The sequence below is a fragment of the Malaya genurostris genome, chromosome 2 (assembly GCF_030247185.1).
Source record: "Malaya genurostris strain Urasoe2022 chromosome 2, Malgen_1.1, whole genome shotgun sequence".
NCBI lineage: Eukaryota > Metazoa > Arthropoda > Insecta > Diptera > Culicidae > Malaya > Malaya genurostris.
The window spans coordinates 293136534-293150019 of NC_080571.1; the positions used below are offsets into that span (position 1 = coordinate 293136534).

The window sequence follows — 13486 nt, forward strand, 5'->3', positions numbered from 1 at the left end:
AACTCATTTACGTGGCAGATAGTCGTCATACATCTAAGTCTGATTACGTTAAACTATTCAACAAGCTTCGACGGATATTTAAACGATACGTGATACCGACAACGCATTAAAAGTACTCAATACAAAAGATGTTGGTCAAATATGGAAACCTGATTCTGCTGTTCTTAAAAGCCATTTTTTGTATATTCGAGCTCCAGTCAGCCTCAACGAAAGCTTCTATCTAATAGCCTAATCGATTCATCGCTCTGGCATGTGCAATATTCCGAGGGAGTTTCATTGTCATTTCTGCTGGAAAGTGCAAAACCACGCCACCAATGATTTTCAATGAAAAACGCCATAAGAATTACCGTTACCTTCGTCGAGATTTCAATCAATTTATGAAAATGAAATTTTAAATATAAAATAAATAAATTCTGTTGGCGGTAGTACTGATAGGCTTGGAAATGGAATACACAGAAACATATCAGATAAAGAAAATACTGTAAAACATATACATAGTAGAATGGAATTTCCAGTAGGTTGATTTTTGATTTTATGCCGAAGCTTTCCGAGGATCTTTATCCCATGTACGTAAGAATACCCTGGAGGATTGTTTGTCACGAATAATCGTCGAACATTGAACAAATTTGAACAAACCACGAAACATATCGCTATATAGCGATTTCGGATTCAATTTTTAGTTGCAACTGATTCCACATATGAATACATTCACTTATTTACATCGCTTAGCTTTGCACTGAAGAAAGATGGCTACCTGATGTATCACCGAATTTCGGTTGTCTGAAAGCTGTTTACTGAGATTCCGGTATAAATTGGATTGCAGTATAACATTTTGAATTGCCGAGAAATCGGAAATTGAAATCTGAGTATTTTGGAAAAGGCTTCTTGGCCGAAATTTCAGTAAAATATCGCTTCGCCGTTCGTTTTCGGTATCTGTTTTCGCCTAGATTAAAATTATGTTTTAAGTGTGTAAGATGATCATTTATAATGACTTGTTGTTTCTGCTTATGCTTTTGTTTGCTTGAACCATACTTCTTGTTTGTTTTCAAGAATAAAATGTTTTTTTCCCAATTAATTCCTGCAGTTATTTTGAATGGTAAAATTTTATTTAAAAAATTGCATATTTTCTCAAGCCCGAAGTACTCTCAAAATTACCAGAATCGAAAAATAAAACGGGGTTAACAGCTCTATTATATTTTAGAATTCTAAATAATTTCGGCACTCTCTCATTTTAATCGCAATAAAAATATTCAACTTACGTTACCTATCAGCAGATCCTGTCAGCTTGTATTTCATCTTCAGTTCAGCAACGCCATCGCACGGTCAGGGATTTGAGCAAACATGATATAAAAAAACAGGTTCGAAACTGATTCGATTTTTAGTTCAACAACTTTGAAGCCAGGTTCGAAACTAGCTTCAAACAGTTTGGCAACTAGGTTCGAAACTAGCTTTAAACAGCAGGTAGGATGGAAACTGGGTTAGGTTTGGTATCATGCGACATAAGAAATCTGCAGATTTACACACGAATCTGCTGACCTGGTGTTTCTGTTTTGGTTATAATCTGTACGCGACTCTTACGCCCACCCCGGTGGCACGATTGTCATCTACATACAATTGACTTGAAGCCGAAAATTTTGGTTCTAGTTCGCTGTCAAATGCTGTGTTTAAGCAATGTTCACACGTTCACATTTTCCTTCATGCGGTTTCACCAACATAAGGAAACGATTTCGATGAAATATAATCAAACTATAATAAACCACAATTTCTTTTTCTTATTCAAAAAGAGGTGAAATTACTTGTTTCATAGAGAATGCTAGACATAGAGTTATATTTATATTGGGTTTGAAGAAATTAACCTTTGACATCAGTGTGGTTTGATTGTATGGTATGAACGTAGCTTAACATATTGTTGACAACAACGGTTTCAGGAACCAGCTTCCATAGCAAGGAGGTTCTTACGCCCCGTTTACAATTCTGCTGGCTGCACCAGCATAATGTAAACGCTTGCCAGCTGCTGGTTGTTGCCAGCATGTAAAGTTTCGATCGTTCTGAATTTCATGCTGTCAAACGATGCTGATGAAGAAATTCAAGATGGCAAAGGCATGAAAATGTTGTACTTCTGGTAAGTATTTCATGTTTTTCTCAGTCAAAAACATTCGTTCGCGTAAAATGGATCGATGACTATTGCTGACAATTTCTTGCGTATATCCTTTAAATGTTTAATTGTTGTTTATAAGCGCAAAAATTGTCAACAATAGTGTAAACGGTACATTACTAAAGCAAATAGTCTGCTCTGAATCTATGGTAGACGCAAATGTTTCATCGACCAGTTAGGGTAATCCCTTTTTTGACACCAAAGCTGTCCCTCAGTAATCAGCAGTTTCGTCAGCAGAGATGCCAGGTCTGCAGATTTGTCTGTAAATCTGCAGATTTGGGGTATAGTGCTGCAGACATTTTTTGTTGTGCAGACTTTTACAGACTTTTGAAATTCTAGCAGACTTTTGCAGACTTTCGTCTATATTTACAGACTTTTGAAATTTCCGCGACCTTTTTTTTTTTTGCTCACCAAAACAGTTTTGCGTGTCATACTCGTCATACTTTATAGAGAAATTGCTGCCAGCAAAACATACTTACTGACTGCAGATTTTTTTTTCTGATTTACAGACCCTGTCTGCAGATATTTGAAATTTTTACCTGGCATCTCTGTTCGTCAGTAGTCAGACGATATTTTGGATGTAGGTTTTCACTTTTCCGCAAGATGGTTCGATAAAAATTTGCACCGCTTGAGATAATTCTCACTAAGCTTGAAAATTTCAAAACTCTAAACATTAGTTAACTCTACACTAAATTTTGCACTCCGGAATGACGGCTACTATCGAGTATCTGAAAAGTCCGGAACTGGTCGTCAAAATCCAGGAATTTTTCGGTATCGACTATTTGGGACGCACCGAGAAAATCGATTCGGCTCTGCACAACGGTTATGAATGGGAATACAGACAATCTTCCGAGAAGAATCGGGTAAAGAAAATTACCAATGGATCAACGCCGTCGAAGAACGATGAGAGCAGTAGCAATTCCGATAGGAAACAGCCGACGGAGAAGAGCGACAGGAGCAGCGAGGAGCCTTATCGGGTGACTAATAAGTTTTGGTATTACCTTTTCATGATTGGTACCGAACTGGGGGATGAGATTTTCTACGCCACATTCATTCCGCTATGGTTCTGGAACGTCGACAGTGCCGTGGGCCGACGGGTTGTCATGGTTTGGTCGGCTATTATGTATGTTGGTAAATATTGCCGGTGGAAGAGATTCGCGAAGAATTGGATAGCTGATTTTTGTTTGTTTGTTTTGATCATTTTGTAGGTCAAACACTAAAGGATGTAATTCGATGGCCTCGTCCGAGTTATCCTGTCAGTCGGTTGCAGAAGAAGTGGGCCCTAGAATACGGGATGCCTTCTACGCATGCGATGGTTTCGGTGGCCATACCGTTTTCGGTTCTGATTTACACATACGATAGGTTAGAAACGATAGATTCGAGGAGAGATTTAACATTAATGGGAAATCGGTTTTTTAGATACATTTACTCGATATCAGCTGGACTGGCGTTTGCTCTTCTCTGGTGTACTGTCATTTGTGTCAGTAGACTGTATCTAGGAATGCATAGTGTTTTGGTAGGAATTTTCTTAGTTCACGATTATTAGATAACTATCAACGATTCCATGCTCGTTTCAGGACATCATTGCCGGTTTAGTATTAGTAGTAACGTTGATGATACCATTGATACCGATTGTGGACAAATTAGATTATATCATAGTCACTAGTTACTGGTCGCCGATATTTGTGCTGGCCATTTCGATTATGCTTATAGTGTTCTATCCAGATTCCGGAATTTGGACGCCAACGAGGTGACACGAGAAGTACACTTTCGATCAGTCGAGTATTGTAACTAAACACAGCCTGTCGTTCCAGAGGTGACACCACACTTACGGTGAGCGTTTGTGCCGGTATCGAAATTGGAGCCTGGTTGCACTATCGGCTCGGTGATTTCAGCTCACCGGCTAATCCGCCACCGTACGAAATCATTTGGCCTTCCTATGCGATGCTGGGAATGCTGTTGATGCGGACCGTACTTGGCTTGTGCTGCATTGTGGCAACCCGTGCCTTTGGGAAATCGATTTCCTATGCGTTTGTGTGCTTCCTGCTGGGCCGTGACAAGAACAAACTCCGGCGTTCCGAGAACACGTTGGAAAACAAGAACAAAATAATTGTCGAGCTGTCCTACAAATTCTTCACGTATGGAATGATCGGATTCAACACCCAATACATGCTGCCGACTGTGTTCAAACTGTTGCGGATAGGACGACCGGATTTCTACACGGAAATCTGAAGCAGAGGCCACGAGGCATGATTGCTGTGGTCAACCATTCCGTAGAATATAAGTAATAGGAAAATTATAACCACCACAACGACGGACATTGAGAAAAGGTGGTTTTTATTAAATCTAAACCTATTGACAGCAATTCAATCAACCTCCACTTGAATTACTAGCACAACGAATCTAGAATTGATACGTTTCAGTAGATGCTTCGCTTTATGCTTTCCAGGCGAAAATAAAAGGTTTTGTTTTGTTATATAGAGCTTTGTTTGCATCAACCGGTGCGGAAGATTTACGTGACTTTATTTTATGACCAACTGCAAAACGAAAAACAATTGCACTTGAATTTATTCGCACCTTTGGATGTTTCATTCAAATTCCGAAAACAATGTGGTGGGAACTCAATTTAAACTCTTTATTATTTAGTTTTTTTTTCATGCAACAACTCTTTCAATTACTAAATTAATATGTGACTATCTACAGTTTTAATTGCCAAGTTTTTATGTTAAAAATATTTTACATTCGAGGCTCGTAGCTAGTTTTAAGTAAAATGTGTTGTCCGCAGTTTTTGTTTCTCTATTGTATTACCTAACATTTTTACACTGTACGAAATAGCCTCCTTGCAAATCTGACGATTGAAATTAAAACAAAAACGGCCACCACCAGTTAGAAAAAAAGTCCTGCATGCCGAATAAAAAAATAAGAAAAACAAGACAATCAAAGCTCTTTTCTCGCGTTCGGGTCATCCCCGGTCCCCGTTGGTCACACGTCCAGGTGCAAATATTCGGCGATGAACACGCGGAAGACCTTGATTAGGTTTTGCACGGTACTGATGTCAACGGCACTGCCGTCGTCGGATAGTTTGTGCCAAACATCGGGGAAGGGTGTCGGAATCAGGTGCAGAATCGGTACACCGCGCTGCAAGAATGGAATGTGGTCGTCTTCGATGTAAGCATAGTAGGAACGTGGTTGGAAGTAGCGTATCGTTCTCTGGTTCGGCGCAACGCTGCTGTACGTGTAGTGATCCATGTGTCCGGCCCGGTCCAGACGTTCCTCAACCGATAGCAGCTGAGCGTACCAACTTTCGGTATTCTGGAAGTAGCTGTAAAAATTCGGATCCGGTGTCCCCAGCAAATCCAGAAGCACCAACATATCGATTCGTTTCAGTTTATCCTCGGCTTCCCAACGCTCAGCCAGATGGCGTGCTCCGTAGATTGAATCCTTTGGGCCCCACTGCTGGAACGCTTCTTCTCCATCGAAAAAGACCATTTGCAGACCTAAACTGCCGGACTTCTGGGCGTTTAGGAACGACTGCATCGACGACGCTATATCCAACATCATGGCACACGGGACCGCAGAATCAGTTGCCCCGATAAATACTTGATTCGGGAAATATTTACTGTCATAGTGACATGCAAGTACCAAAAATCGCTCCGCTTTTGGATTCAACGTAGCAACGATGTTGGAGAACTTCAGCTTTCCAAAAATTGGTGTCTCATCCTCGAACTCATCGAGTTCCACTTGCCAACCAAGCTTTCGCATGTATTCTACGATAAAATTTCGCACCTGTTCATGGCTGGGAGTTCCCACCACTCGCTCAACCAACAGTCGCTTCAGAACATCATTCAAATTGTTTGATTTCGACAGATTTGATAGCTTCTCTATAGCCGTCAGAGAAATTTCTTTCGGTCGATGGTTTTCCTACGAATGAAAAAAAAATCGTTTCAAGGATTACCTCTAACCTTCACTACCGAAAATGAAGAAAACCATTACTTACTCTCGCTTGTTTCAATTGACCGTCCGGAAACTTGACTTGGGCTGAAACCTGCCATAGTATTACTGCTAGAAAGTAAATAAAGTGTAGTCGTGGCATTTTTGTCGCTTACGAAGGCTACAAAACAATGTTTTGAAATGTTTAAATATTAAATTTTACACGGGAGACCTAATGACATTGACTTCATTCACACCTATGAAGTTTGGTTGCTCAAAACAGTACAGCTCTTCACGTGAACCACCTGCTAATGAATATGGTGCAGTAAATATTGATGATACGAACGAGAATGATCGATGCGAATCGGTCGGGTGTGAAGTGGGTGGTAAACAATGCTAAACGTCTGAATCAGAGTTGCCAATCGTTTAATTGGGACACTGTAAAAAATCGTTTTTTTTTTAATTTAGCGTTTTAAAGGTCCGAAATCGTCGATAGTAACACCGACGACACGACCAGGCACTTCGAAGGAAAATCAAAATAAAAAGTGTTCGTGAGCGATTTACCGCCAGTTACCACAAATATAGCGACCCCTTGATGGTGATGAAAATAATGTTCTTGAGCAACCCTGCTTAAGTTGCTACGAACTAGTAACCAAGGAACCCCATAATAAATAAACAAACCACTTGAAAAAGTTTTGAAACAGTTCAATTGAAATTTTTTGCCATCAGTGCCAAAATCAAAAACTCTGAATAATTCTGGAGAAATCAAGATCGAGGCAGCGCAAGGCCGGGAACTGGTACCCTTGAAAAATGATATTATCAATACGACGAAGTAAGACGCTTTCACAATACGCTAACTACGAAGAATAAAATTTGGCTAACTGAACATGTGTATTTATCCCGCATTACAGAATTATCTTGCACCAGAGCCAGGTTCAATAGTTGAACAAGTACCAGAAAGAATTAGAAATTTGTAAGTTAATGTTACAACGTTCCTTTTGTATTGGCGCCAACTGGAACTGGGTGCACAATATGAAAATCTGACATTAGATGTATTGCTGCGATAGACAGGCGTCATGCTATATCATCTTCAAGGGCTATCAAGGAGCTCAATCTGTATCGTAGTCATGAAACTTATTCATGATGAGTATCAAATTATTTTAAGGAAATTTATTTTTACATGTCATAATTCTGATCAGAAACTTGATTCCCGTACTTCTCAAATGTCTCAGGTTCATCAAATTTTACACCCGTTTTGTGAAGTAAAGGAGTACCTCGAATGTCCAAAATATGACGGCGTAATGTTTTACATGTACGTTGATTAGCAATTAGGGTTGAATGATTTGGAAGAAAATCAGAAGTAATGAAAATACATACATTTGACGAATACTTTAGAAAGTCATTATAAAAGAACAAATTTGAATTCTGTTTATAAGTCTATTCGTACCTGCATAAGAAGTGCGATTCTGGAATGGATTAGAAATAAACCTCAAATATTTAAGCATCATTGATTTGTTGCAAACAATTTACTTGCATCTCGTAGAATAGTGCTGATGTATCGGATCGACTCAGCTATATCACTCATTTTTATGATCAGATTGATAAAAGGATTCGCACCAACGGTTCAATGACTTTTGCAGTTTACTACCAACTTAAAACTCATTTACATAACAGACAGCCGTCATAGATCTGATCTGAAGTCTGATTATGTTAAATTATTTAACAAACATCGACGGATATTGAAACGCTATGTGACATACGACATCGGTCCTACAAGAAATTTTTCGTAAGTTCCAGCCCCAGCTAAACTAATCGATCCACTGCTATTACGCGTGGTGATGCTGCAGAACTTGTAATTTGCCGCGAAATGAGATCTTCCACTCGAGGTAGTTTATTTTGTTTACATTCTTCAAGTCTTCAATATGCAACAACCAAGGTTTTGGTAATTGTTATTCAAAAACAATAATTCATCAACCTGTGATGCCAGTTTCAATAGTTTTTCAAGAGATTTCATTTTGACATTACCAGTTACTGAGGGGTAGTTAAATTTGCGATAAGCAGCCCTTACACGAGACAATATTATTGTCAATACAAGGAGTATTGACAATACTTTTGATCGTGTAATGGAAACTTCATTGGATTGACGAAAATATTGTCAAAAAATCAAAACTGCTCATCAATCCGACAATACTTTCTCTCCAGAGAAGAAACTATCAAATATGTGCAATGAACTCTCCTCTCAATGTTTCAATGTTCAGTTGCAATATTTGAAGCTTCAAACGCTTGATTTGTTCGAAAAATGCGGACTCAAGTTACCAAGTCAATTGGATTGACGGTATTGACAACACTTTGGATTGACAATAATATTGTCATGTGTAAGGGCTGCTATACAGTTTAGATAGACGAGTGGCAGGTCGTGTCGTCGGTAACACGATAAAAGGGCCTAAATGGAAATGACTTTTCTTTGGTTAAATTTTCTTGCATGATTTACCGTATTGATTGTATATTCGACGCCTTACTCTTCGCAATACTTTCAAGGTAAAATCACGATCTTTTGATTGGTTCTATAACATTTCACCGAAAACCATTCTCCAGAACGTAAAAAACCGAAACTTTTTCCCCAGAAATTTATTGCCCAGAAAGTACTAGTCTCCAGAAAAACAAACTCTAGAAAGTAAGAAAATCCAGAAAAAAAAATCCCAGAATGTACCAAAGTCCAGAAAACCATCCACCCAAAGCCACTAGTCACTAGAATATTCTTATTGGTATAATACCGTTTGGCCAGACCCTGTTAGCTTGGAGCGAAATCAATCTTCAGTTCAGCAACGCCATCGCACGACATCACATTCAACATATCATGTCAATTGTATGGGTGCGCAGCCCTGCTATTTTAGCGCGCACGAATTTGACATTTCTCTCCCCTACTTCTATGTATGAGATTCGATGCGGACTCACCTGAGGGCGACATGCTCTCAAAAAAGGATGTTGCAAATGATTTGTTCGGGAAATGTGAGAGCTGGATATCTTGTTAATATGATGTCTTTGGTTTGGCCTAACGATTATTTGGTATAATATTTGTTTGGCCTAATGATTATTTGGCATAACAGATCAGCGTGCAGGTTAATAGAATTTTTTCTAGTTTACTGCGTTTTTGAAAGGTCTAATGCGGCTAATGAGGCTTTTAATGAGGCTCGCTGCTGCTCGTTCGGACTTAACTAAGGGATAGCCCCTAGCTTTGGGTAATCCGGGCAAACGCCCGCAACTAGACAGAGCCCCCCCCCCGCAGTGGCCGGCGCTTCCGACGTCGGGTCGCCGGCGCACTCGCGGTCTTCGGCCGTCTCGATCTGAATCATCTGTGACGAAAGGAATATTGTGCTAACATTAAATAAGATACTTATATAAAATGATAGTGTGTTATTTAGTTACCCTTTATAACTAGAGTTTTTTTTTAAACGGGTTAGTTGATCAGCGGGCATTTTTATTTTTCCAGTTAAAATTGAAACAATGCGCATACTAGCAATCGAAAGAAAGCTAATTGGACTTCTTAATAAGAATTGTTTTCTTCACTGTAATTGTATATCATGAACATTCTTTATCTACTGTTTCCTTGAAACTAATCACTATTATTTGCACCACCTGTTTGAACACAAAGAAAGTTTAGATTCACCACAATGCATTGTGATGCTTTTTAGATATCAAATTATTGTTTGCTTTATCAAAAGAACGAATCTCTATTACATGATAGAATACGACGGGGTTATCAAGAACAATAGGGCTTTCAGAGACAATAGTACATTGTAAGGAGTTTAGGAATAAATATGACTACAGTACAATATTTGATACATACAGTAGGAATAAATATGACTACGGTACAGTATTTGAGAACCATTTGAACATGACTGAAGAGTTTTTTGGTTTTGAGGAGCAGGCTCCTTTGAGTAATGAAACGTGCGAAGTATTAAAATGTAATAAAAAAGGTTTTAAACTGTTACGTGAAGGCTTTGTGCACCATAAGGACAAACTGGTAAGTTACATTTTTATTTTCACTTGATATCAAATTAGATAGATTTCACGTGTGATTGTATCACTAAAATGAGAGCTACTGACAGGTTGAAAATAAAGTGCTACTGACAGGTTGAAAATAAATGGCAATGTGCTCTTCGTCGCAGGTTCGGCTGCAGATGATCGTTCAAAGTGTGGTGGGAGAGCGCGGACAGAAATTTACGGCGAAAGGCATAAACTGATTTCAGCATCGATCCATAACCACATGCCTGATCCTCTGCATCTAGAAAAAAACGCGGTACAGAGTAATGGTAAAACGGAAGCGTAGGAGGGGAGCGAAAAACCGGAGAAAATAATTCGAATGTGTGCTGCCCAGTTTCTATCTATCTAGCGCTATTAAATAGTGAATATTGTATATCGATAGTCTGTGCTGCATCAAATTTTTTTTTTGAAAGTCTTTTGTCATAAAGTCGTTTGACTAAATCATTTTTCAATCATTAAAAAATCGTTTATATTTATCGAATTTGCACGTGTTCTGTTCGAAAAGGTAGTAACGAAGTCAAGTTTAAACAGGCAAACACATGCACATAATTTCTGCATGGTACAATCATTTAAGAAAAAATGTATTTCTATCCTCAGGTACAAACTACACTATTTAAATTGGCTCAAAGAAGATTATGCCAACGACAACGACACATCGGTCATTTATCAGTAGATCCTACAGATTATGATGCCATCGATCCAGCATTCACTAAAACATTCAATGGTCGTGATTCTTTGTGGAAAAATATCCAACTGAATGAAGGTCGACTGATGAAATTTTCAACGATTTCAAATTTAGGTAGATCAGCTCAATCACGCGTTATGATTCTGGATGGTACATTTTCTTCTTCGCCAAATAATTTTCGTCAAATTTTTACTATGCACGGATCCGTTGGAGCTGGCACTAAACAATTATTTATTCCATTCGTGCATATGCTTCTTCCCAACAAAACGGAAGCAACTTACAAAAAAGCCTTAAAGATATTGAAGACCATAGCTTCCGATCACAATATTAGCATCGAACCGTCCATCATTTTAACGGATTTCGAAGTTGCGGAAATAAATATTTCCCGACTCGGTACAATGTGGATGCTATTTTCATCTTATAAAAAGTTGGTGGAAAAAAATTCAAAAAATCGGAATACTAAATAATTATGCAAAAAACGTACACATGCAGTTGACATTTCGACAAACCCAGGCCTTGGCCTTCTTGGAACCCCAAGATGTGCCTGAAGGTTTAGATATTGTCCGAGAATCAGCGCCAGAACAAATGAACCCCTTTTTTGATTACATGAAGAAGAATTATGTTTCGGGAAAGCAAAAAGTATCGAACCATTCCCCTCGACCACGTTTTCCTCCAGAGTTCCGGACCACACGGCTCTAAACGATATACCGAGAACATCAAATTCTCTCGAAGGCTATCATAATAAATTCAACGCCCTTTTAAAAGGCTCCAGCGATCTTAGGTTTTAAGCAGTGTTAAAAAACTTTAAAGAAGAAGAGCAATCCTCGTGAGCAGAATATATGAGATATCTTCAAGGAGATACAACGTACAGACGACGTGGTAAAACTTTTTGTCAAAAAGATACAAAACTCAAGGAAGTTCTGATATCACAAGGAGAAATAGTACGCCTTTAAAAGATAAGATTTTATCAATAGCACTTATTCTACACAATCAAAAGTAGTTATTATGAAGTTCGATGAAATTAGCAATATAGTTCTGATAATTTTAATCTCAATATATTTTTCTGTATTATTTTCCATTGTGGGGAAACAGTTTCTAGGTATTTGCTTCTTCTGGGAGATAGTATTATGGGGAATGGTACATTCTATTGTATGTCTTTCTACTAATTGATACCTTCGTGAATATGGTTTTCTGGAGAATGGTACATTCTGGGGAAAATACTTCGTTGCTTTCTTTTCTGAGAAATGGTTTTCGAGAGATTGTACAACCCTTTTGATTTATATTAGAACTTTCACGAAATTGCATTAATGGCTCCGTAACAATTAAAAGCGAAAGTAAACAAAGATACGCTCTCATTTGTGGTTAGGTCCTTTTGTCGTAAGACTATCAAAATGATTGCAAGTTTCAAAGACGAATTTCGAATACATTCGGAGATATTTTGATGAACATTAGAAAACGTTCCAAGCACAAAGGACAGTTTCTCTTTGTTTACTTTCTCCTTCAATTATTACGGCATATTCCAGTAATTTAAATTCTACAGTACATATCGAAAGTTAATGGTTTCAGTCATTATTCTATGTTATGTGTTAGATGGAAGGATTGCCGATTGGACCTCTCAAGCTAAACATAACTAGCTACCTTGGAACCTTGGAACCGAAAATGGTGTGCCTCATACGAGAACATGTGTTGAAATGATTTCGAATATCACCTCTGGTGGATGGGAATACAAGTATTGGTTTTTTTGAAAAAAAATTTCATTCCATCGAATTATTTTTTCAAATAATTGTGAAAAATTACAAAAAAAGCTCATTTTTTCAGTGCTATTTTTGATAAGACTCGGAAAATCCTCCGAATTTTCCAGCCATTTTCACCCTGTAGATAGATAAAAGTATTTCAAAGGTCTGTATGTTTTTGGTTTTGTTAAATTTTTCAAAATTTCCATCGAAAATTTCCTAAAACCACCCGCGCGCATGGTACTTGGACGATGTCCTTAATCATTTCAGTGGTCATTTCGAATATTCCTTTAATTGGGACAGTACTCGCATATGTCGTGGTGGCGTCACATTACCCTATCAAAACATCTAGTCTGTCATCTAGACTGTGTTTATTTTTTTCATTTACCAATAGAGTTGCCATTCATACAGAATTATTTGTAATGTATTGATTTGTATACCCAAGTAGCCATATGCATTGTATCCCTGCACATATACAATTCTATTTTTACATTGTTAATGTATAATTACACTAAGTCCTACATATTATAAAGCAATGTGCATTAAATTTACATTCAAAATGTAACTGTGCATTATTATACAACCTTCCGCCGTGCTTGTATATATCGACATTCAGTGCTATATTTTGGAGTAACGAAACTTTAATAATAACTTAAAGAGTAATAATCCTACCAAAGTCTAATAATCGCCCTTTTCAGTTTTATAATAGCATTGTGAAAACATGTATAACTCGGCTGCATTCAATCAAATTTTACGAGATTTTTAAAACTGAATTAATGTAAAGTTATAACGACGACACGACTAGGCACTCTGAAGGAAATTCGGCTTGAAACATGTTCGTAAACGATTTGCTATCAGTTACCATAAATTGAGCGATCCCTCGCTATTGACAAAAACAATCTTATCGAGCAACACTGTTTAGTTGCTACGAACAAGTTT

General features: G+C 38.0%; 2 protein-coding genes across 3 annotated transcripts; one reads left to right on the top strand and one right to left on the bottom strand.

Annotated features, from left to right (window-relative positions):
• The first annotated feature begins 2705 nt into the window (after positions 1–2705).
• Positions 2706–4635, top strand: LOC131430608 (sphingosine-1-phosphate phosphatase 2-like). Its single transcript, XM_058595711.1, has 5 exons — positions 2706–3286; positions 3364–3517; positions 3575–3671; positions 3733–3905; positions 3970–4635. The coding sequence occupies exons 1-5, from the start codon at positions 2863–2865 to the stop codon at positions 4385–4387; spliced, it is 1266 nt and encodes a 421-aa protein (XP_058451694.1). The 5' UTR covers positions 2706–2862; the 3' UTR covers positions 4388–4635.
• Positions 4636–4776: 141 nt separating this feature from the next.
• Positions 4777–6446, bottom strand: LOC131430609 (glutaminyl-peptide cyclotransferase). 2 transcript variants are annotated; one of them, XM_058595713.1, is made up of 3 exons: positions 6343–6436; positions 6153–6266; positions 4777–6076 (listed from the first exon to the last, which is right to left on the bottom strand). In XM_058595713.1, the coding sequence occupies exons 2-3, from the start codon at positions 6246–6248 to the stop codon at positions 5138–5140; spliced, it is 1035 nt and encodes a 344-aa protein (XP_058451696.1). In that variant the 5' UTR covers positions 6249–6266; positions 6343–6436; the 3' UTR covers positions 4777–5137. The 2 variants fall into 2 exon arrangements, with proteins under 2 accessions (XP_058451696.1, XP_058451695.1); XM_058595712.1 differs by having other exon boundaries at positions 6153–6446.
• Between the last annotated feature and the right edge of the window lie 7040 nt (positions 6447–13486).

Bases quoted from the DNA above. Each gene is read 5' to 3' on its own strand.
- LOC131430608 (XM_058595711.1), top strand. From the start codon at position 2,863: ATGACGGCTACTATCGAGTATCTGAAAAGTCCGGAACTGGTCGTCAAA. The intron at 3,672-3,732 runs GTAGGAATTTTC...TGCTCGTTTCAG, and splicing joins TAGGAATGCATAGTGTTTTG to GACATCATTGCCGGTTTAGT. The intron at 3,906-3,969 runs GTGACACGAGAA...CTGTCGTTCCAG, and splicing joins GGAATTTGGACGCCAACGAG to AGGTGACACCACACTTACGG.
- LOC131430609 (XM_058595712.1), bottom strand. From the start codon at position 6,248: ATGCCACGACTACACTTTATTTACTTTCTAGCAGTAATACTATGGCAG. The intron at 6,077-6,152 runs GTAAGTAATGGT...TTTCATTCGTAG, and splicing joins GTCAATTGAAACAAGCGAGA to GAAAACCATCGACCGAAAGA.